This window comes from Salvelinus fontinalis, chromosome 38 (assembly GCF_029448725.1).
Source record: "Salvelinus fontinalis isolate EN_2023a chromosome 38, ASM2944872v1, whole genome shotgun sequence".
In the NCBI taxonomy this organism is placed as follows: Eukaryota; Metazoa; Chordata; class Actinopteri; order Salmoniformes; family Salmonidae; genus Salvelinus; species Salvelinus fontinalis.
In genome coordinates, this window is record NC_074702.1 from 36,470,606 (window position 1) to 36,495,032 (window position 24,427).

Below are 24,427 nucleotides of genomic sequence, written 5' to 3' on the forward strand. Positions count from 1 at the left end.
CTACAAAGTGCGCTAAAGTAGTGTACTTTATAGGGGAGTAGGGTGCCATTAGGGTCAGACATTGTACAGTATAATGTATGTTCGATAATGTCCTAATCCATCTGTGTTTCTGTTTGATTTGAAGCCGCTGGGAGGAGTAGTACTATCAGGAGCCCTAAACTAAACAAGCACACCAGGGAGCCAAGTAGGTTTTCTCCTCAGGCTTATTCCAGATTATTTTACTTTGATTGTATTACTTTTAACCATTACTTTTCATTTCCTTCAAGGCTTACTGCAATTATTATTCATGTTCCGGTAAGAAGTCGATCTTTACCGAGTCCTCTCTGTCCGATAGAATGAAAGCATACTCGAACGCTCTTCAGCCCAGCTTGAACAAAAAGGGAGTCATGTACTGGACTGAGAGACTTGATAATCCAGAAAAACATTCCTCACTCTCTCTCTCTCTCCTCTGTGTGTCACCTCACTCTATCTCTCTCTCCTCTGTGTGTCACCTCACTCTCTCTCTCTCTCTGTGTGTCACCTCTCTCTCTCTCTCTGTGTGTCACCTCTCTCTATCTCCTCTGTGTGTCACCTCTCTCTCTCCTCTGTGTCACCTCTCGCTCTGTGTCACCTCTCTCTCTCTCTCTCTCTCTCTCTCTCTGTGTGTCATCTCTCTCTCTGTGTGTCACCTCTCTGTGTGTCACCTCTCTTTCTGTGTGTCACTTCTCTCTCTCCTCTGTGTCACCTCTCTCTCTGTGTGTCACCTCTCGCTCTCCTCTGTGTCACCTCTCTCTCCTCTGTGTCACCTCTCTCTCTCCTCTGTGTCACATCTCTCTCTCCTCTGTGTCACCTCTCTCTCTCCTCTGTGTGTCACCTCTCTCTCCTCTGTGTGTCACCTCTCTCTCTCTCCTCTGTGTGTCACCTCTCTCTCTCTCCTCTGTGTGTCACCTCTCTCTCTCTCCTCTGTGTGTCACCTCTCTCTCTCTCTCCTCTGTGTGTCACCTCTCTCTCTCTCTCCTCTGTGTGTCACCTCTCTCTCTCCTCTGTGTGTCACCTCTCTCTCTCTCTCTCCTCTGTGACACCTCTTTCTCTCTCTCTCCCCTCTGTCACCTCTTTCTCTCTCTCTCCTCTGTGTGTCACCTCTCTCTCTCCTCTGTTTGTCACCTCTCTCTCTCTCTCTCCTCTGTGTGTCACCTCTCTCTCTCTCTCTCTCCTCTGTGTGTCACCTCTCACTCTCTCAGTCATGAACACCAAGCGGTGTGATGACCCAACGTCTCCCAACGACCTGGACCTCTACAAGTGTAAGATCCCTGGGTGCTCCAAGGCCTTCCGCAAAGCCAAGCTGCTGGACTACCACCTCAAGTATTACCACAACGCTGACAAGGACCTCCAGGACTCTGAGCTGCCAGGCTCCCCAGACAGGGCTGGTCGTACCCGGGCCACCTCAGCCTCCATGCCCACCACCACCCTGCTGGAGGTCCCTGACAACACAAAGAGACGCAGGACTGTCTCCACCTCATCGTGTATGGATTTAGATTTGATTCATTTGAAAACACAGTTAGTTGGATGTAACTTGAATACACAAATTCACCAAATTGTTTTAGGCTGTTTATCCCAAATGGCACCCTATTCCCTATATAGTGCACTACTTTTGTCCAGAGCCCAACCTTATACTCTCTCTCACCCCCCTCTGTCCCTCAGTGCTGTCCCTTCAGGGCCATATGTTTTATACTATCCCCTCAGGGCCATATGTTTTATACAGTCCCCTCAGGGCCATATGTTTTATACAGTCTCCTCTGTCCCCTCAGGGCCATATGTTTTATACAGTCTCCTCTGTCCCTTCAGGGCCATATGTTTTATACCGTCTCCTCTGTCCCCTCAGGGCCATATGTTTTATACAGTCTCCTCTGTCCCCTCAGGGCCAAATGTTTTATACTGTCTCCTCTGTCCCCTCAGGGCCATATGTTTTATACAGTCTCCTCTGTCCCCTCAGGGCCATATGTTTTATACCGTCTCCTCTGTCCCCTCAGGGCCATATGTTTTATACAGTCTCCTCTGTCCCCTCAGGGCCAAATGTTTTATACAGTCTCCTCTGTCCCCTCAGGGCCATATGTTTTATACAGTCTCCTCTGTCCCCTCAGGGCCAAATGTTTTATACTGTCTCCTCTGTCCCCTCAGGGCCAAATGTTTTATACCGTCTCCTCTGTCCCCCGAGGGCCATATGTTTTATACCGTCTCCTCTGTCCCCCGAGGGCCATATGTTTTATACTGTCTCCTCTGTCCCCTCAGGGCCATATGTTTTATACAGTCTCCTCTGTCCCCTCAGGGCCAAATGTTTTATACTGTCTCCTCTGTCCCCTCAGGGCCAAATGTTTTATACCGTCTCCTCTGTCCCCCGAGGGCCATATGTTTTATACCGTCTCCTCTGTCCCCCGAGGGCCATATGTTTTATACTGTCTCCTCTGTCCTCTCAGGGCCATATGTTTTATACAGTCCCCTCAGGGCCATATGTTTTATACAGTCTCCTCTGTCCCCTCAGGGCCATATGTTTTATACCGTCTCCTCTGTCCCCTCAGGGCCATATGTTTTATACAGTCTCCTCTGTCCCCTCAGGGCCATATGTTTTATACAGTCTCCTCTGTCCCCTCAGGGCCGTATGTTTTATACCGTCTCCTCTGTCCCCTCAGGGCCATATGTTTTATACAGTCTCCTCTGTCCCCTCAGGGCCGTGTGTTTTATACTGTCTCCTCTGTCCCCTCGGGGCCATATGTTTTATACCGTCTCCTCTGTCCCCTCGGGGCCATATGTTTTATACCGTCTCCTCTGTCCCCTCAGGGCCATATGTTTTATACCGTCTCCTCTGTCCCCTCAGGGCCATATGTTTTATACTGTCTCCCCTGTCCCCTCAGGGCCATATGTTTTATACTGTCTCCCCTGTCCCCTCAGGGCCATATGTTTTATACTGTCTCCCCTGTCCCCTCAGGGCCATATGTTTTATACCGTCTCCTCTGTCCCCACAGGGCCATATGTTTTATACTGTCTGCTCGGTACCCTCAGGGCCCTATATTTTATACTGTCTCCTCTGTCCCCTCAGGGCCATATGTTTTATACTGTCTCCTCTGTCCTGCAGCACTGTCCCCTCCGGGCCATATGTTCCAACTGGACTGTACTGGACTGGGAAGCTGTCTGAAACCTCCCAGGTTGAACAGGAAGAAACGCTCCTCTGCCTCCATGAGCTCTGACAGCACAGAGCTGTCTCTCCCTCCCCCGCCTCAGGAGAAGAGCTTCGAGTCCCTCCACGACAAGATCCTGAAGAAGGTGATCGATAAGGACAAGCACCTGGAGCCAGGTTAGTGGCAGGGCAGTGGGCCTTCCTGAGGGGCTGTAAGGACTGGAGCCAGGTTAGTGGCAGGGCAGTGAGGCTTCCTGAGGGGCTGTAAGTCCTGGAGCCAGGTTAGTGGCAGGGCAGGATACAGCAGGTGTAAAACAGCCCAGTGACGTGATTAACTGGCCAGCTCTTTCCCAACAACACACAATGAGGTAGTGATATAGATGAGAAGAAAAACACATGAAATACGACAGAGGGAAAAATAAAATAAACGATCCAAAGTAGTGCACTATATAGGGAATAGGGTGCCATTTGGGTCGCACATTAAATCAACACAGTTAGCTGCAGAGAATTGTGATCGCATTACATACATGACTCCTTCTACAGGGTTAATGAAGATTGAGAAGAAGGTGAAACTGGAGGAGAAATCCCAGGTGATCGGTGAGATTGTGTTCTAGTACTCTTCTTAGCAGTTGTAGTAAATACAATTTCTCCGTTGTTCCCGCAAATCAGTTGGTGATTAAATAATGTTCTGCTTTTCTTTTTTCTTTTTTTCTTTAGGAAAAAAGAAGGACAAGGATAAAGAGCGGAGGGACAGGAAAGAGAAGGACCACTTCAAACTGAAACAGAAGAAGAAGAAGAAAAAGAAGAGGAAATCCAAGCAGCACTGTACGTTTAGTTCAGGTGTTGTATCTTAATGTTTCTCCTGCTGTTGTGAATCCAAGCAGCGCTGTACGTTTAGTTCAGGTGTTGTATCTTAATGTTTCTCCGAGGGCTCCTGCTGTTGTGAATCCAAGCAGCGCTGTACGTTTAGTTCAGGTGTTGTATCTTAATGTTTCTCCGAGGGCTCCTGCTGTTGTGAATCCAAGCAGCGCTGTACGTTTAGTTCAGGTGTTGTATCTTAATGTTTCTCCGAGGGCTCCTGCTGTTGTGAATCCAAGCAGCGCTGTACATTTAGTTCAGGTGTTGTATCTTAATGTTTCTCCGAGGGCTCCTGCTGTTGTGAATCCAAGCAGCGCTGTACGTTTAGTTCAGGTGTTGTATCTTAATGTTTCTCCGAGGGCTCCTGCTGTTGTGAATCCAAGCAGCGCTGTACGTTTAGTTCAGGTGTTGTATCTTAATGTTTCTCCGAGGGCTCCTGCTGTTGTGAATCCAAGCAGCGTTGTACGTTTAGTTCAGGTGTTGTATCTTAATGTTTCTCCGAGGGCTCCTGCTGTTGTGAATCCAAGCAGCGCTGTACGTTTAGTTCAGGTGTTGTATCTTAATGTTTCTCCGAGGGCTCCTGCTGTTGTGAATCCAAGCAGCGCTGTACGTTTAGTTCAGGTGCTGTATCTTAATGTTTCTCCGAGGGCTCCTGCTGTTGTGAATCCAAGCAGCGCTGTACGTTTAGTTCAGGTGTTGTATCTTAATGTTTCTCCGAGGGCTCCTGCTGTTGTGAATCCAAGCAGCGCTGTACGTTTAGTTCAGGTGTTGTATCTTAATGTTTCTCTGAGGGCTCCTGCTGTTGTGAATCCAAGCAGCGCTTTACGTTTAGTTCAGGTGTTGTATCTTAATGTTTCTCCGAGGGCTCCTGCTGTTGTGAATCCAAGCAGCGCTGTACGTTTAGTTCAGGTGTTGTATCTTAATGTTTCTCCGAGGGCTCCTGCTGTTGTGAATCCAAGCAGCGCTGTACGTTTAGTTCAGGTGTTGTATCTTAATGTTTCTCCGAGGGCTCCTGCTGTTGTGAATCCAAGCAGCGCTGTACGTTTAGTTCAGGTGTTGTATCTTAATGTTTCTCCGAGGGCTCCTGCTGTTGTGAATCCAAGCAGCGCTGTACGTTTAGTTCAGGTGTTGTATCTTAATGTTTCTCCGAGGGCTCCTGCTGTTGTGAATCCAAGCAGCGCTGTACGTTTAGTTCAGGTGTTGTATCTTAATGTTTCTCCGAGGGCTCCTGCTGTTGTGAATCCAAGCAGCGCTGTACGTTTAGTTCAGGTGTTGTATCTTAATGTTTCTCCGAGGGCTCCTGCTGTTGTGAATCCAAGCAGCGCTGTACGTTTAGTTCAGGTGTTGTATCTTAATGTTTCTCCGAGGGCTCATGCTGTTGTGAATCCAAGCAGCGCTGTACGTTTAGTTAAGGTGTTGTATCTTAATGTTTCTCCGAGGGCTCCTGCTGTTGTGAATCCAAGCAGCGCTGTACGTTTAGTTCAGGTGCTGTATCTTAATGTTTCTCCGAGGGCTCCTGCTGTTGTGAATCCAAGCAGCGCTGTACGTTTAGTTCAGGTGTTGTATCTTAATGTTTCTCCGAGGGCTCCTGCTGTTGTGAATCCAAGCAGCGCTGTACGTTTAGTTCAGGTGCTGTATCTTAATGTTTCTCCGAGGGCTCCTGCTGTTGTGAATCCAAGCAGCGCTGTACGTTTAGTTCAGGTGTTGTATCTTAATGTTTCTCCGAGGGCTCCTGCTGTTGTGAATCCAAGCAGCGCTGTACGTTTAGTTCAGGTGTTGTATCTTAATGTTTCTCTGAGGGCTCCTGCTGTTGTGAATCCAAGCAGCGCTGTACGTTTAGTTCAGGTGTTGTATCTTAATGTTTCTCCGAGGGCTCCTGCTGTTGTGAATCCAAGCAGCGCTGTACGTTTAGTTCAGGTGTTGTATCTTAATGTTTCTCCGAGGGCTCCTGCTGTTGTGAATCCAAGCAGCGCTGTACGTTTAGTTCAGGTGTTGTGTATAGTATGTTGTCAGTGAATGACCAGTCCATTTGTATAGATTATTGTAAACATATATATTTAAGACGAGACATAAGCTGGTACTTAATCGATCCTCAAAGGGGGAGTTTAATTTCCCCAGCCAATACACACACCACCAATAAATACATTAGAGAAAGATAAACAGACGTTAGAAGTAGCACTGGTCAACACATCATAAAAACACAATCTGTGTTTTCTCACCTGCAGGTTATTCTGACTACGATGACATGTCCCTGTCCTTCCTGGAGCGATCTACGGCGTCTACTCTTCACCGCTCCTCCACCTCCTTCACTTTCCCCTCCTCCTCCTCCTCCACCACCAAACATTACCAGTACCCCCGCGCCATCCTCTCCGTCGACCTGACCGGAGAGAGTGAGTGGGAATAGCCTGACAAGGGGGCGTCTTTTCTATGAAATGAATGCGTATACACACATATGTATATCAACCAATCACATTTCATCTTTACACGAATGTGCTGTTCAAATTGATGAACTCACACATAGTGTTTTTATTGTTCTTCATCACACGTCATTACTCTGAATCAGACATCATGTTGACCCAATATTGCTGTAGAATGTTGCTGTAGGATTGTGCTGTAGAATTGTGCTGTAGAATGGTATTGGGTAAAGAGAAGTATCCCATCTCCTTTTTTCTAGGTTGACATTTTGAGGGACTATTTACTAGTTATCAGTTTTAGTTTGAAGATTGTGTCAGTAGTTCTGCTAGAAATGAATCCTGGGGTCCCTCACAGAGTTCCCTAACACAGTCCCACTCTTAACCATCACCCATAACTTACCATCTGAAAGGAAGAGATGTGTACCTTACATGAATGTACAGTTTTCATCATAATGTTGGACATGAAATCAAACAATACAAGTCATTTAGCTTCACATCATGTTTATTGAAGTGTTTCCATATGAATTCATGAGACTGTGGGATGTTCCCCTCACATAGGCAACAGCAGAAAACCACTGAAGGTGCTGTGGTTATTGTGATCGTCGTAGATCCAGTAGCCTGAGAAGAGACTCGTGGACCGTGTCCCCTTTCTCCAACTCTAGATACAGTAGCCTGAGAAGAGACTCGTGGACCATGTCCCCTTTCTCCAACTCTAGATCCAGTAGCCTGAGAAGAGACTCGTGGACCTTGTCCCCTTTCTCCGACTCTAGATCCAGTAGCCTGAGAAGAGACTCGTGGACCATGTCCCCTTTCTCCAACTCTAGATCCAGTAGCCTGAGAAGAGACTCGTGGACCATGTCCCCTTTCTCCAACTCTAGATCCAGTAGCCTGAGAAGAGACTCGTGGACCTTGTCCCCTTTCTCCAACTCTAGATCCAGTAGCCTGAGAAGAGACTCGTGGACCGTGTCCCCTTTCTCCAACTCTAGATCCAGTAGCCTGAGTAGAGACTCGTGGACCGTGTCCCCTTTCTCCGACTCTAGATCCAGTAGCCTGAGAAGAGACTCGTGGACCATGTCCCCTTTCTCCAACTCTAGATCCAGTAGCCTGAGAAGAGACTCGTGGACCGTGTCCCCTTTCTCCAACTCTAGATCCAGTAGCCTGAGAAGAGACTCGTGGACCGTGTCCCCTTTCTCCAACTCTAGATCCAGTAGCCTGAGAAGAGACTCGTGGACCGTGTCCCCTTTCTCCAACTCTAGATCCAGTAGCCTGAGAAGAGACTCGTGGACCATGTCCCCTTTCTCCAACTCTAGATCCAGTAGCCTGAGAAGAGACTCGTGGACCGTGTCCCCTTTCTCCAACTCTAGATCCAGTAGCCTGAGAAGAGACTCGTGGACCGTGTCCCCTTTCTCCAACTCTAGATCCAGTAGCCTGAGAAGAGACTCGTGGACCGTGTCCCCTTTCTCCAACTCTAGATCCAGTAGCCTGAGAAGAGACTCGTGGACCGTGTCCCCTTTCTCCAACTCTAGATCCAGTAGCCTGAGAAGAGACTCGTGGACCGTGTCCCCTTTCTTCAACTCTAGATCCAGTAGCCTGAGAAGAGACTCGTGGACCTTGTCCCCTTTCTCCAACTCTAGATCCAGTAGCCTGAGAAAAGACTCATGGACCGTGTCCCCTTTCTCCAACTCTAGATCCAGTAGCCTGAGAAGAGACTCGTGGACCGTGTCCCCTTTCTCCAACTCTAGAATCGCTGCATTGGATAGATAATGTTTGTCCTTTTCATTCCACTGACCGAACCACATAATAGACTGGCCATTCTTCTACTAAAGTACAGACAACCCTTTAGAGGTTTTGTTGTCCATGACAGTGAATCTGAAGAAGTAGATCCCTCTCACTGGTGCTGTGAAGATACCTGCATCATAGGAGACGCAGGGAGACATCAGCACTGTTCATGTCTCAGACACTGGAGCCCATGCCCCAGACCGACAGAACAGCAACACAAGCAGAGCCACAGCAGCCTTCATTCTGGACTTAATACCTCCTCAGAATGAATGTAGTCTACTGTGATCAGTGGCCTTCTATATTTCACATTGGGGAAGCCAACAGTACTTGGGAAATGAAGAAACATCGCAGGGACTGTTATCTAACAGTGTCAACTGGGTCCAATTTGGGGTTACACTGTTGTTGTTTTTTAAGGTTCTGACAGGTGTTTACGCCCCCCTAGCCTTTATTCAGCCTTTCAGTATTGGAATAGACTGGTATATTACTCTGTGCTGATCACACTTGGTATTTAGATAGAAAACTGTCAACTAAGTTAACTTTAGGTGATGCTTTGCTGAAGTTCTCACAATTATATGACATCAAGATATATGTTGTAAAGAATGTGAGCATTGTGTTTACACTTGTTTTTATTCTTTCTCCCCTCTCTCCCCCTCCGCCCTCTCTCCCTCTCTCTCTCCTCCTCCGCCCTCTCTCCCCTCTCTCCCCCTCCGCCCTCTCTCCCCCTCCGCCCTCTCTCCCCCTCCGCCCTCTCTCCCCCTCCGCCCTCTCTCCCTCTCCAGACCTGTCAGACATAGACTTCCTGGAGGACTCGACCACAGAGAGCCTGCTGTTTAGTGGAGATGAGTACAACCAGGTAGGGTTGTCACGATACTACCATTTGTTTCTGGAAACATAGAAAACAGGAAGCAGACTGGACTCCATGGTCCTTTAGGATCCTCCTCAATGTAATAGGTTGTGTGTTATGGCTTAGGAAATGTATAGATGTGACTCAGGGTGACAACATGACTCAGGGGGTTTGTTTTGAACCCTCCGACCAGGACTTTGACTCTTTGAACATGGAGAACTTCCAAGAGGAGGATGAGGATGGTACCCAGGAGATCGTCCGCTGTATCTGTGAGATGGACGAGGAGAATGGATTCATGATTCAGGTACTGGACTGACTGGAGCCCTCAGACTAGTGTTATGTCTGAGGTGGGGTTGGAAAATTCCAGTCACTTGTGGTGTAAATTCAACACCAGGGACACCTGATTTTAATATTAAATGAATCACTCTTTAGTGTCAGTTAACTGGGGAGTTTACAACAAATACATGTACAAAGTACAAGTCTGCCACAAGCTCCGCCTGGGCGTTCCCTTCAGGCCTCCAATATGGACCTCCTGAGTGGCGCAGTAGTCTAAGGCACTACATTGCAGTGCTAGAGGCGTCACTACAGACCCTGGTTAGAATCCAGGCTGTATCACAACCGGCCATGATTGGGAGTCCCATAGTGCGGCGCTCGTCCGGGTTTGGCCGGGGTAGGCTATCATTTGTAAATAAGAATTTGTTCCTAACTGACTTGCCTGGTAAAATAAAGAAAGAAAATGTGTTATACATGTTTCAGACCTGGGTTCAGATAGTATTTGTTTCCACCTCAACACACATTCATTCTCTCTCTCTCTGTGTGTTTCAGTGTGAGGAGTGTATGTGCTGGCAGCACAGTGTGTGTATGGGGCTTCTGGAGGATAGCATCCCGGACCAGTACATATGTTACATCTGCAGAGACCCTCCAGGTAACACCATACCCTACACTCCCCTAACCACAGATCTAGGATCAGATTACTCCCCAACCTAAACCATTAGGGGGATGAAAGATGATCTCACCCTCTGTCAGTGGTTAGAGGCAACTTTTAGCCTGATCCCAGATATGTTGTCTCCTTCTATCGCCTGGTCTCAGATCTGTGGTCTCCTTCTATCGCCTGGTCTCAGATCTGTGGTCTCCTTCTATCGCCTGGTCTCAGATCTGTTGTCTCCTTCTATCGCCTGGTCTCAGATCTGGTGTCTCCTACCGCCTGGTCTCAGATATGTTGTCTCCTCCTACCGCCGGTCCCAGATCTGTTGTCTCCTATTGCCTCCTATTGCCTGGTCCCAGATCTGTTTGTGCTCTTGACAGCTCCATTGATGTCATTGTCAAGCCAAACGTGACCATGAGTGACAAGGAGTTGGTATGATAGCACAAATCAAATGTATTTATAAAGCCCTTCTTACATCAGCTGATATCTCAAAGTGCTGTACAGAAACCCAGCCTAAAACCCCAAACAGCAAGCAATGCAGGTGTAGAAGCACGGTGGCTAGGAAAAACTCCCTAGAAAGGCCAGAACCTTTGAAGAAACCTAGAGAGGAACCAGGCTATGAGGGGTGGCCAGTCCTCTGGCACTCAGGCTAGGCAACTTCTACCTACCCTATACAATTTACAAACAAGACTGGCACTCAGGCTAGGCAACTTCTACCTACCCTATACAATTTACAAACAAGACTGGCGCTCAGGCTAGGCAACTTCTACCTACCCTATACAATTGACAAACAAGACCAAGATATTCCTACATTATTATTATCATCAACATCCTGACATGTCCATTTGTTTTTGTTGTTTAGGTCAAAGGTGGAGTGCCAAATATCTCCATGACAAAGACTGGTTGAACAAGGGTCAGATGTACGGCTTGTCCTTCCTCTCGGAGAACTACTCTGAGCAGAACTGTAAGACCAGCGTGTCCACCCATCAGCTGTTAGCAGACGTGTTCAGTGTCAACAACGTCCTTCACGGACTACAGCTGAAGATGGACATACTACAGTAGGTCACCTTTCAAAACGTAGGGAGACGTTTTCATCACACCTAAAGAAAACTGTGAAACTCATTATCTGTAGTACGGGTTCTGGTCAAATCTAGTGCACTATAAAGGGAATAGGGTGCTATTTGAAACGGATCCATGATCATTTGGAGTCTAAATGAACCATTACTTCCTTGTCCACCTATAGGAACAAACACAATCCCAATTTGCACTTCTGGGCTCGGTCCTGGGTGAACTCTGACGAGGACCAGCCCATGGGCGGTCTCCCTGACTGCATCCACTTGACAGACAACTCTCTGAACAACCACACCTCCTCCAAGACTGACACTTACATCACCAGCGAACACAGGTACAGGTTCAGCTGTCTGTGTAATACCTGATTGTTGTAGTGACAGGCACTGGTATGGAATCAAACATTATCACCAGCGAACACAGGTACAGGTTCAGCTGTCTGTGTAATACCTGTTTGTAGTAGCGATGGGCACTGGTATGGAATCAAACATTATCACCAGCGAACACAGGTACAGGTTCAGCTGTCTGTGTAATACCTGATTGTAGTAGCGATGGGCACTGGTATGGAATCAAACATTATCACCAGCGAACACAGGTACATTTACATTTAAGTCATTTAGCAGACGCTCTTATCCGGAGCGACTTACAAATTGGTGCATTCACCTTATGGCATCCAGTGGAACAGCCACTTTACAATAGTGCATCTAAATCTTTTAAGGGGGGGGTCAGAAGGATTGCTTTATCCTATCCTAGGTATTCCTTGAAGAGGTGGGGTTTCAGGTGTCTCCGGAAGGTGGTGATTGACTCCGCTGTCCTGGCGTCGTGAGGGAGTTTGTTCCACCATTGGGGTGCCAGAGCAGCGAACAGTTTTGACTGGGCTGAGCGGGAACTGTACTTCCTCAGTGGTAGGGAGGCGAGCAGGCCAGAGGTGGATGAATGCAGTGCCCTTGTTTGGGTGTAGGGCCTGATCAGAGCCTGAAGGTACTGAGGTGCCGTTCCCCTCACAGCTCCGTAGGCAAGCACCATGGTCTTGTAGCGGATGCGAGCTTCAACTGGAAGCCAGTGGAGAGAGCGGAGGAGCGGGGTGACGTGAGAGAACTTGGGAAGGTTGAACACCAGACGGTGTTCTGGATGAGTTGTAGGGGTACAGGTTCAGCTGTCTGTGTAATACCTGTTTGTAGTAGCGATGGGCACTGGTATGGAATCAAACATTATCACCAGCGAACACAGGTACAGGTTCAGCTGTCTGTGTAATACCTGTTTCTAGTAGCGATGGGCACTGGTATGGAATCAAACATTATCGATACTGTGTTGAATTAGCGATATTGGTGCCCGTCACTAGTTTCCACTGTGTTCATATTGTATTTTATTGATCGTTGTCTAGTCTTTGTAATGACTCTTCTCTGCTCTACAGCTACCAGAAACCCCCCAGCCCCGGACAGCTGGAACACTGGCTCTCTACAGACCGACCGGCTGCAGACCCCCACGGCTCTAACAGCCAGGAGGGAGGAGGGCTGGGGGCTTATACTAACCCCGCCTCCCACTCCACCCACTTCACAGCCAAGGAACAGGAAGTAAGAAAGGTGTTGTTGATCTTCATTGTCTCTTGTTTGTTTTTAAGACGATCACTTTATTCATCAGTTTTACATCAGGTCCAACTGGGATGTAACTTCAACCTCTCCTAAAGACAATACACTACATGAAGAGGTAGGAACAGGGGACTGTTTATCTCAACCTCTCCTAAAGACAATACACTACATGAAGAGGTAGGAACAGGGGACTGTGTATCTCAACCTCTCCTAAAGACAATACACTACATGGAGAGGTAGGAACAGGGGACTGTTTATCCCAACCTCTCCTAAAGACAATACACTACATGGAGAGGTAGGAACAGGGGACTGTTTAAAGACAATACACTACATGAAGAGGTAGGAACAGGGGACTGTTTATCTCAACCTCTCCTAAAGACAATACACTACATGAAGAGGTAGGAACAGGGGACTGTTTATCTCAACCTCTCCTAAAGACAATACACTACATGGAGAGGTAGGAACAGGGGACTGTTTATCTCAACCTCTCCTAAAGACAATACACTACATGAAGAGGTAGGAACAGGGGACTGTTTATCTCAACCTCTCCTAAAGACAATACACTACATGAAGAGGTAGGAACAGGGGACTGTGTATCTCAACCTCTCCTAAAGACAATACACTACATGGAGAGGTAGGAACAGGGGACTGTTTATCCCAACCTCTCCTAAAGACAATACACTACATGGAGAGGTAGGAACAGGGGACTGTTTATCCCAACCTCTCCTAAAGACAATACACTACATGGAGAGGTAGGAACAGGGGACTGTTTATCTCAACCTCTCCTAAAGACAATACACTACATGAAGAGGTAGGAACAGGAGACTGTTTATCCCAACCTCTCCTAAAGACAATACACTACATGGAGAGGTAGGAACAGGGGACTGTGTATCTCAACCTCTCCTAAAGACAATACACTACATGGAGAGGTAGGAACAGGGGACTGTTTATCTCAACCTCTCCTAAAGACAATACACTACATGAAGAGGTAGGAACAGGGGACTGTGTATCTCAACCTCTCCTAAAGACAATACACTACATGGAGAGGTAGGAACAGGGGACTGTTTATCTCAACCTCTCCTAAAGACAATACACTACATGGAGAGGTAGGAACAGGGGACTGTGTATCTCAACCTCTCCTAAAGACAATACACTACATGGAGAGGTAGGAACAGGGGACTGTGTATCTCAACCTCTCCTAAAGACAATACACTACATGGAGAGGTAGGAACAGGAGACTGTTTATCTCAACCTAAAGACAATACACTACATGAAGAGGTAGGAACAGGGGACTGTTTATCTCAACCTAAAGACAATACACTACATGGAGAGGTAGGAACAGGGGACTGTTTCTCAACCTCTCCTAAAGACAATACACTACATGAAGAGGTAGGAACAGGGGACTGTTTATCTCAACCTCTCCTAAAGACAATACACTACATGGAGAGGTAGGAACAGGGGACTGTTTACCCCAACCTAAAGACAATACACTACATGAAGAGGTAGGAACAGGGGACTGTTTATCTCAACCTCTCCTAAAGACAATACACTACATGGAGAGGTAGGAACAGGGGACTGTTTATCCCAACCTCTCCTAAAGACAATACACTACATGGAGAGGTAGGAACAGGGGACTGTGTATCTCAACCTCTCCTAAAGACAATACACTACATGGAGAGGTAGGAACAGGGGACTGTTTATCTCAACCTCTCCTAAAGACAATACACTACATGAAGAGGTAGGAACAGGGGACTGTTTATCTCAACCTAAAGACAATACACTACATGGAGAGGTAGGAACAGGGGACTGTTTATCTCAACCTAAAGACAATACACTACATGAAGAGGTAGGAACAGGGGACTGTTTATCTCAACCTAAAGTCAATACACTACATGAAGAGGTAGGAACAGGGGACTGTTTATCTCAACCTAAAGTCAATACACTACATGGAGAGGTAGGAACAGGGGACTGTTTATCCCAACCTCTCCTAAAGACAATACACTACATGGAGAGGTAGGAACAGGAGACTGTTTAAAGACAATACACTACATGGAGAGGTAGGAACAGGAGACTGTTTATCCCAACCTAAAGACAATACACTACATGAAGAGGTAGGAACAGGGGACTGTTTATCCCAACCTAAAGACAATACACTACATGAAGAGGTAGGAACAGGGGACTGTTTATCCCAACCTAAAGACAATACACTACATGAAGAGGTAGGAACAGGGGACTGTTTATCCCAACCTAAAGACAATACACTACATGAAGAGGTAGGAACAGGGGACTGTTTATCTCAACCTCTCCTAAAGACAATACACTACATGGAGAGGTAGGAACAGGGGACTGTTTATCTCAACCTCTCCTAAAGACAATACACTACATGGAGAGGTAGGAACAGGGGACTGTTTATCTCAACCTCTCCTAAAGACAATACACTACATGGAGAGGTAGGAACAGGGGACTGTTTATCTCAACCTAAAGACAATACACTACATGAAGAGGTAGGAACAGGGGACTGTTTATCCCAACCTCTCCTAAAGACAATACACTACATGGAGAGGTAGGAACAGGGGACTGTTTATCCCAACCTCTCCTAAAGACAATACACTACATGGAGAGGTAGGAACAGGGGACTGTGTATCCCAACCTCTCCTAAAGACAATACACTACATGGAGAGGTAGGAACAGGGTACTGTTTATCCCAACCTCTCCTAAAGACAATACACTACATGAAGAGGTAGGAACAGGGGACTGTTTATCTCAACCTCTCCTAAAGACAATACACTACATGAAGAGGTAGGAACAGGGGACTGTTTATCTCAACCTAAAGACAATACACTACATGAAGAGGTAGGAACAGGGGACTGTTTATCTCAACCTAAAGACAATACACTACATGGAGAGGTAGGAACAGGGGACTGTGTATCCCAACCTAAAGACAATACACTACATGGAGAGGTAGGAACAGGAGACTGTGTATCCCAACCTCTCCTAAAGACAATACACTACATGGAGAGGTAGGAACAGGGGACTGTGTATCCCAACCTCTCCTAAAGACAATACACTACATGGAGAGGTAGGAACAGGGGACTGTTTATCCCAACCTAAAGACAATACACTACATGGAGAGGTAGGAACAGGGGACTGTGTATCCCAACCTAAAGACAATACACTACATGGAGAGGTAGGAACAGGGGACTGTGTATCCCAACCTCTCCTAAAGACAATACACTACATGGAGAGGTAGGAACAGGGGACTGTTTATCCCAACCTCTCCTAAAGACAATACACTACATGGAGAGGTAGGAACAGGGGACTGTTTATCTCAACCTCTCCTAAAGACAATACACTACATGGAGAGGTAGGAACAGGGGACTGTTTATCTCAACCTCTCCTAAAGACAATACACTACATGAAGAGGTAGGAACAGGGGACTGTTTATCCCAACCTCTCCTAAAGTCAATACACTACATGGAGAGGTAGGAACAGGGGACTGTTTATCTCAACCTAAAGACAATACACTACATGGAGAGGTAGGAACAGGGGACTGTTTATCTCAACCTCTCCTAAAGACAATACACTACATGGAGAGGTAGGAACAGGGGACTGTTTATCTCAACCTAAAGACAATACACTACATGGAGAGGTAGGAACAGGGGACTGTGTATCTCAACCTCTACCTAAAGACAATACACTACATGGAGAGGTAGGAACAGGGGACTGTTTATCCCAACCTCTCCTAAAGACAATACACTACATGGAGAGGTAGGAACAGGGGACTGTTTATCTCAACCTAAAGACAATACACTACATGGAGAGGTAGGAACAGGGGACTGTTTATCTCAACCTAAAGACAATACACTACATGGAGAGGTAGGAACAGGAGACTGTGTATCCCAACCTCTCCTAAAGACAATACACTACATGGAGAGGTAGGAACAGGGGACTGTTTATCCCAACCTCTCCTAAAGACAATACACTACATGGAGAGGTAGGAACAGGGGACTGTTTATCTCAACCTAAAGACAATACACTACATGAAGAGGTAGGAACAGGGGACTGTTTATCTCAACCTAAAGACAATACACTACATGGAGAGGTAGGAACAGGGGACTGTGTATCCCAACCTCTCCTAAAGACAATACACTACATGGAGAGGTAGGAACAGGGGACTGTTTATCTCAACCTAAAGACAATACACTACATGAAGAGGTAGGAACAGGGGACTGTTTATCCCAACCTCTCCTAAAGACAATACACTACATGAAGAGGTAGGAACAGGGGACTGTTTACCCCAACCTAAAGACAATACACTACATGAAGAGGTAGGAACAGGGGACTGTTTACCCCAACCTAAAGACAATACACTACATGAAGAGGTAGGAACAGGGGACTGTTTACCCCAACCTAAAGACAATACACTACATGAAGAGGTAGGAACAGGGGACTGTTTACCCCAACCTAAAGACAATACACTACATGGAGAGGTAGGAACAGGGGACTGTTTATCCCAACCTAAAGACAATACACTACATGAAGAGGTAGGAACAGGGGACTGTTTATCTCAACCTCTCCTAAAGACAATACACTACATGAAGAGGTAGGAACAGGGGACTGTTTATCTCAACCTCTCCTAAAGACAATACACTACATGGAGAGGTAGGAACAGGGGACTGTTTATCTCAACCTCTCCTAAAGACAATACACTACATGAAGAGGTAGGAACAGGGGACTGTTTATCTCAACCTCTCCTAAAGACAATACACTACATGGAGAGGTAGGAACAGGGGACTGTGTATCTCAACCTCTCCTAAAGACAATACACTACATGAAGAGGTAGGAACAGGGGACTGTTTATCTCAACCTCTCCTAAAGACAATACACTACATGAAGAGGTAGGAACAGGGGACTGTGTATCTCAACCTCTCCTAAAGACAATACACTACATGAAGAGGTAGGAACAGGGGACTGTTTATCTCAACCTCTCCTAAAGACAATACACTACATGGAGAGGTAGGAACAGGGGACTGTGTATCTCAACCTCTCCTAAAGACAATACACTACATGAAGAGGTAGGAACAGGGGACTGTTTAAAGACAATACACTACATGAAGAGGTAGGAACAGGAGACTGTGTATCTCAACCTCTCCTAAAGACAATACACTACATGGAGAGGTAGGAACAGGGGACTGTTTATCTCAACCTAAAGACAATACACTACATGAAGAGGTAGGAACAGGAGGTGCCCATGGAGTTAAGTGCACAACGGCAAGCCGTGGTATCTAGGGTTTGATACATGTAACCCCTCCGAGTTGCCAGCTCACTTCCGGGACAGATTTTTCCTGTCAGACCCGGGATTCAAACTGGCAACCCTCTGTTTGCTCTCTCGCCTCTCTAACCACTAGGCTACTGGCTTTTTAATTTTTTAAATATATATAACTGTAAAATGTGTTGATCAATTTTGATTTGATTTTTGTGGTTGAGTTAATGCTGTGTGTTGTCAACAGAAGACAACTGCCCTGGCTGTGCCAGGCTCCCTGGCTGTGCCTGGCTCCCTGGCCGTGCCTGGCTGTCTGAACGAGAGGGGACCAGACTCAGTGGAACATGCCAGGAACTGTCTCCAGTGGCAGATGAACCTCCTCACTCACATAGAAGATGTGCAGAACCAGGTGGCAGGCAGGATGGACCTCATAGAGAAGGAGCTTGATGGTAAATGGGGTGGTCTGGGTGGTCTAGAGAAGGAGCTTGATGGTAAATGGGGTGGTCTGGGTGGTCTAGAGAAAGAGCTTGATGGTAAATGGGGTGGTCTGGGTGGTCTAGAGAAGGAGCTTGGTGGTAAATGGGGTGGTCTGGGTGGTCTAGAGAAAGAGCTTGATGGTAAATGGGGTGGTCTGGGTGGTCTAGAGAAGGAGCTTGATGGTAAATGGGGTGGTTTGGGTGGTCTAGAAAAAGAGCTTGATGGTAAATGGGGTGTTCTGGGTGGTCTAGAGAAGGAGCTTGATGGTCAATGGGGTGGTTTGGGTGGTCTAGAAAAGGAGCTTGATGGTAAATGGGGTGGTCTGGGTGGTCTAGAGAAGGAGCTTGATGGTAAATGGGGTGGTTTGGGTGGTCTAGAAAAGGAGCTTGATGGTAAATGGGGTGGTCTGGGTGGTCTAGAGAAGGAGCTTGATGGTAAATGGGGTGGTCTGGGAGGTCTAGAGAAGGAGCTTGATGGTAAATGGGGTGGTCTGGGTGGTCTAGAGAAGGAGCTTGATGGTAAATGGGGTGGTTTGGGTGGTCTAGAAAAGGAGCTTGATGGTAAATGGGGTGGTCTGGGTGGTCTAGAGAAGGAGCTTGATGGTAAATGGGGTGGTCTGGGAGGTCTAGAGAAGGGGCTTGATGGTAAATGGGGTGGCCTGGTGGTCCAATAAATACACTGTCCTATCATATACACTAATAATACACTGCCCTATCCTATACACTAATAATACACTGCCCTATCCTATACACTAATACTACACTGTCCTATCCTATACACTAATACTACACTGCCCTATCCTATACACTAATAATACACTGTCCTATCATATACACTAATAATACACTGTCCTATCTTATACACTAATAATACACTGCCCTATCCTATACACTAATAATACACTGTCCTATCCTATACACTAATAATACACTGCCCTATCCTATAAACTAATACTACACTGTCCTATCCTATACACTAATAATACACTGTCCTATCATATACACTAATAATACACTGCCCTATCCTATTGACTAATAATACACTGTCCTATCCTATACACTAATAATACACTGCCCTATCCTATTGGCTAATAATACACTGTCCTATCCTATACACTAATAATACACTGTCCTATCCTATACACTAATAATACACTGCCCTATCCTATACACTAATAATACACTGTCCTATCCTATACACTAATAATACACTGTCCTATCCTATACACTAATAATACACTGCCCTATCCTATACACTAATAATACACTGCCCTATCCTATAAACTAATAATACACTGTCCTATCCTATAAACTAATAATACACTGTCCTATCCTATAGACTAATAATACACTGTCCTATCCTATAAACTAATAATACACTGTCCTATCCTATAGACTAATAATACACTGCCCTATCCTATACACTAATAATACACTGTCCTATCCTATAAACTAATAATACACTGTCCTATCCTATTGACTAATAATACACTGTCTCATCCTATAGACTAATAATACACTGTCCTATCCTATTGGCTAATAATATCAAAGCAGTGGGAGGTAATGGCCCCATTGTAAATTAAGGAGGAACTGGTTCTTAACTTATTAGATCCTAACCGTGTCTCTCTCTCTGCGTCCCTCAGTGTTGGAGAGCTGGCTGGACCTCAGTGGGGAGTTGGAGCCTCCGGACCCCCTGGCCAGGCTGCCTCAGCTTCAACACCGCATCAAGCAGCTCCTCACAGACCTGAGCAAGGTGCAACAGATGAGCACCCTGTGTTCTGTCTGAGTCTGGCCCGGGTTAGCATGGCAACAGCACTAGGCATCTGGTGTCTTCACAGAGGAGAGTCCTATCCAAACCCAGGGTGAACCCCGTCCTCTCTCTCTGGCACCGAAGGACACCGTCTGCTGTTGTCCATAAACTGTCAAACTGAGCACACCTCCTCCTCCTAGACAGACTGTGGGAGGGAAGCTTCAGTTGGATCAATACAAGGGGGATGAATGGATGTATAGAGACCAACAGGAAAGAGTTGAGTCCAGTGGACTCTTGGTATTAGAAAGAAGAGTGTTTTGAGTTGGAGTAACTGACAAGTATTGAGTTTGACGAAATGGGACTTCTGGATGAAAAGTACCAGTTTAATACAGTGTTAGTTTGTAGGGCCCAGAATGTTTTTTTGTTTTAACTCAGACTTCCTGTTATGAAGTTCCCGCAACGGTTTCATAACCAGGGAGGGTTTGTCCACCAGGAAGGAGGGTTTGTCCACCAGGAAGGAGGGTTTGTCCACGTACATTAAATTGTTCACACGCATTCTATGATATAGCTGAAATTCAATTTAATTAAATGAGATTATTAAAATGCAATGAGATTACCTCATCATGGGCCCGTCTCAAATAGAACCCTATTCCCTTTATAGTGCACTACTTTAGACCGTAGTACACTATAGTATGTAGGGAATATAGGGGTCCATTTGGGAAACATCCCATCACTCTCTTGCCTCAGTAGGAGGAGAGCTGTAGAAGCCGTGCTTGTGTGATATGAGTTAATGCAAAAACTAAATCACCATGGTGATTGTTAGATGATATTGTAGCAAGCTTTAACCTGCCAGAAATCTGTTCTGTTTTGGAAGCGTGGTCTGAAACTAGTTTGAGATGTTTTAACATTTCCAGTTCCCCCTCAAGTTCACACTATGGTTAGTTGGTTTGTTAAAAAACCAGTGCTGACATCAGTCATTTAGCGACTGAATTCTGATTTCATTTCAGGAATCTATTGCCACCTTTTACAATCATTAACTTTCATTCTCTTATGTGCCAAGTCTGAAAGTATGACCCACCAAGTTTACAATGTTATCGTTCTCACTGATTCAACATGGGATGAGTATATTTTACTGGTGTATATAATGTACCCAATCCACAGACAGACATACGACTGTGTGTCTTCAGGATATCTCCATGACAACCACGGAAATGGCTTTGATGTCACGGGACATCTGTGGCACGTTTATCTCTGTGTGTGTATACGTCCCGAAATGGCACCCTATTCCCTATGTAGTGCACTACTTTTGACCAGAGCCCTATGGAGCCTGTTCAAAAGTAGTGCGCCGTGTAGGGAATAGGGTTCCATTTGGGGGCGTAGCCTCTGTCTGTGGGCTTTTTGATGCTTTCAGTGCGGCCCCAGTATGGCTGCTACGTCACATAACACCACAATGTCTTCTGACTAAGTGGACACGTTTGAAGCTAAATTGCCAGCTGGATGTAAATGTGTATTAAAAAGCAATGTGTTGATTGCTGTTGTTGGGTCATTTTATGTACAGTTTCTATGACTGTAAAGAGGAGGAAACATCTATAGAAGACATAAGAGGATAAAATATACTTGAAGAAAAATGACTGTTTATTTAGCGTTTCTATGAACCTGTATAAAAAGTGTTTTAGAACCAGCCGCTAGGGTATAAAACAAAGTAGATTTTTATTGACATATACCAGCTGTACATTAAGAGTTTATTTAAGACCGGTTCTTTATGTGATTTACTACATGTACAATGCCATTAAAAAAGATATTCTGGATATTTTATATCTCGTCTTACAGTTATTATTTTAAATTATATATTACAAAGTTGGTGTGTGTGTGTTATACTGTTACACATTCAATTGTTAATTTGTGTTGTCTGTTGCTGGCCTTGTTTTCCATGTTTTATGTCATTTGACTTCAGAAACCTGTCGTCCGTTGGCTCTTGAAAGAGCATCGTCCTGAAGGTGCAAGTCATGTTCACCTGGGTCGTATTTATTAGTGTAAACTGTAGAAAAATGTTTTGCAACGTAAACAACAGGTTCTTATTGGACAGATTCAGATAGTCCCTCTGACGTTTCTGTCCGTTTTCTTCCGATTTGGTTTCTAGGTTTCTAATGCATCCCAGGTCAAGTCTTGCATGAGCAACTCCTCCCTTCTGATGGCCCTCAGAGTCTCAGGCTTGGCTGCTCCCACTAGAATGTTCCAGAACTTCCATTGTTCCAAACACACCTGAGTGTTCCATGTTTGGCAAGTGAGGACCACGTGTGTCACACACTCCTTCCTGAGTGCGGTGACTACCTAGGGGAGGATGACATTGCAGATAACACTGATGGTATAAATCCAGAGGTTTAGTCCCAGTCTCCTCACAGTTCAACGGACGGACAGATTGAGGAAGATGATGAGCCTGGTTGAGATCTTCATACTGCTGTGCTGCCTCTGTCTGTCTGAGGGGAAGATTTCAGGTAACACCGTCCTTAGGGCTCTTAGTTTATCTTGGATTTTTGAATATTTCAAAGTTATTTTAAGCTGTAATTTAAACCTCTTATTTCGGATGATGCTTTTTCTATGTTTATCATTATTTGTATCTTGTATATCCACTATATATTCAAAACTATGTAGACTTCAAATTAGTGGATTCGGCTATTTCAGCCTGTATAAAATCGAGCACACCGCCATGCAATCTCCATAGACAAACATTGACACTAAAATGGCCTTACTGATGAGCTCAGTGACTTTCTCTCTCAGTGACCGTCATAGGATGCCACCTTTCCAACATGTCAGTTTGTCAAATCTCTGCCCTGCTAGAGCTGCAACGGTCAACTGTAAGTGCTGTTATTGTGAAGTGGAAGCGTCTAGGAGAAACAACGGCTCAGCTGTGAAGTGGTAGGCCACACAAGCTCACAGAACGGGACCGCCAAGTGCTGAAGCACGTAGTGCAAAAAAAATCTTGTGTCCTCGGTTGCAACACTCGCTACCGAGTTCCAAACTGCCTCTGAAAGCAATGTCAGCACAATAACTGTTCGTCGGGAGCTTCGTGAAATGTGTTTTCATGGCCGAGCAGCCGCTCACAAGCCTAAGATCACAATGCCAAGCCACGGCTGGAGTTGTATTACGCTCGCCGTCATTGGACTCTGGAGCAGTGGAAACATGTTCTCTGGAGTGATGAATCACGCTTCACCATCTGGTAGTCCAACGGACGAATCTGGGTTTGGTCCTACCTACCACAAAGCATAGTGCCAACTGTAAAGTTTGGTGGAAAAGGAATAATTGCCTGGGACTGTTTTCATGGTTCAGGCTAGGCCCTTTAATTCCAGTGAGGGGAAAGCTTAACGCTACACGATTCTGTGTTTCCAACTTTTGTGGCAACAGTTTGGGGAAAGCCCTTTCCTGTTTTTCAGCATGACAATGCCATCGTCCCTATAGAAATGGTTTGTCAAGTTCAGTATGAAAAAACTTGACTGGCCTGCACAGGTTCCTGACCCCATCAAACACCTTTGGGATGAATTGGAAAGCCGACTACGAGCCAGGCCAAATCGCCCAACATCAGTGCCCGACCTCACTAATGCTCTTGTGGCTGAATGGATGCAAGCCCCCACAGCAATGTTCCAACATCTAGTGGAAAGCCTTCCCAGAAGAGTGGAGGCTGTTATAGCAGCAAAGGGGGGGACCAACTCCATAATAATATCCTTGATTTTGGAATGAGGTGTTGGACGAGCAGGTGTCCACACACTTTTGATGATGTAGTGTATTTATTATACTATCATTTAGGCTGTGTTTATGTTTCCTGTGTGTATGAACCATATGCCTGTACGCCAAATACAACATCTTTCATTTCCCCACAAAGAAATGGACACAGTTTTGAACGACTAAATTGTATTTGCTGCTGTTTTCAGAATACCAACTGGAGTCTGAGACCCTGAGTCAGTGTGAGTCGCTACGTGGTGGTAGTTCTGCCCGGCAACAAGACCATGTCCCCCAGTGCTCAGAGGACGGGAGATTCAGGTATACCTGACAGTGCTGTATATGACACAAGCTAGCCAGGACGGTAAAGCTAGCCAGGACGGTAAAGCTAGCCAGGACGGTAAAGCTAGCCAGGACGGTAAAGCTAGCCAGGACGGTAAAGCTAGCCAGGACAGTAAAGATAGCCAGGACAGTAAAGAAGCAATTTCCCTGAATTTGTCCCAAGTGGTACCCTATTCCCAATCCCTATGTTGTGCACTACTTGCCTAAGGCTCCGGTCAAACGTAGTGCACTATGCCGGGAATAGGGTGCCATTT

At 45.9% G+C, this 24,427-nt stretch overlaps 2 protein-coding genes across 10 annotated transcripts in view; both read left to right on the top strand.

Moving 5' to 3' along the window:
- The window catches only part of LOC129837685 (PHD finger protein 20-like protein 1), a 32,867-nt gene extending 10,935 nt beyond the window's left edge, over positions 1–21,932 (top strand). For 4 of the 9 annotated variants that reach the window (XM_055904048.1, XM_055904045.1, XM_055904052.1 and 1 more), the window contains 14 exons: positions 125–184; positions 1,221–1,502; positions 3,110–3,328; positions 3,695–3,748; positions 3,869–3,991; positions 6,235–6,399; positions 8,982–9,055; positions 9,240–9,350; positions 9,872–9,971; positions 10,834–11,029; positions 11,215–11,376; positions 12,454–12,622; positions 18,139–18,340; positions 20,011–21,932. In XM_055904048.1, the coding sequence (XP_055760023.1) occupies positions 125–184; positions 1,221–1,502; positions 3,110–3,328; positions 3,695–3,748; positions 3,869–3,991; positions 6,235–6,399; positions 8,982–9,055; positions 9,240–9,350; positions 9,872–9,971; positions 10,834–11,029; positions 11,215–11,376; positions 12,454–12,622; positions 18,139–18,340; positions 20,011–20,153 (2,060 nt within the window). In that variant the 3' untranslated portion in view covers positions 20,154–21,932. The remainder of the gene's footprint in view (positions 1–124; positions 185–1,220; positions 1,503–3,109; positions 3,329–3,694; positions 3,749–3,868; positions 3,992–6,234; positions 6,400–8,981; positions 9,056–9,239; positions 9,351–9,871; positions 9,972–10,833; positions 11,030–11,214; positions 11,377–12,453; positions 12,623–18,138; positions 18,341–20,010) is intronic. The other 5 variants (XM_055904050.1, XM_055904054.1, XM_055904046.1 and 2 more) reach the window with 4 other exon arrangements.
- A 613-nt stretch (positions 21,933–22,545) lies between these two features.
- The window catches only part of LOC129837578 (thyroglobulin-like), an 89,350-nt gene continuing 87,468 nt past the window's right edge, over positions 22,546–24,427 (top strand). Inside the window, exons 1-2 of the mRNA XM_055903858.1 lie at positions 22,546–22,612; positions 24,044–24,152. Of these exons, the coding sequence (XP_055759833.1) occupies positions 22,546–22,612; positions 24,044–24,152 (176 nt within the window). The remainder of the gene's footprint in view (positions 22,613–24,043; positions 24,153–24,427) is intronic.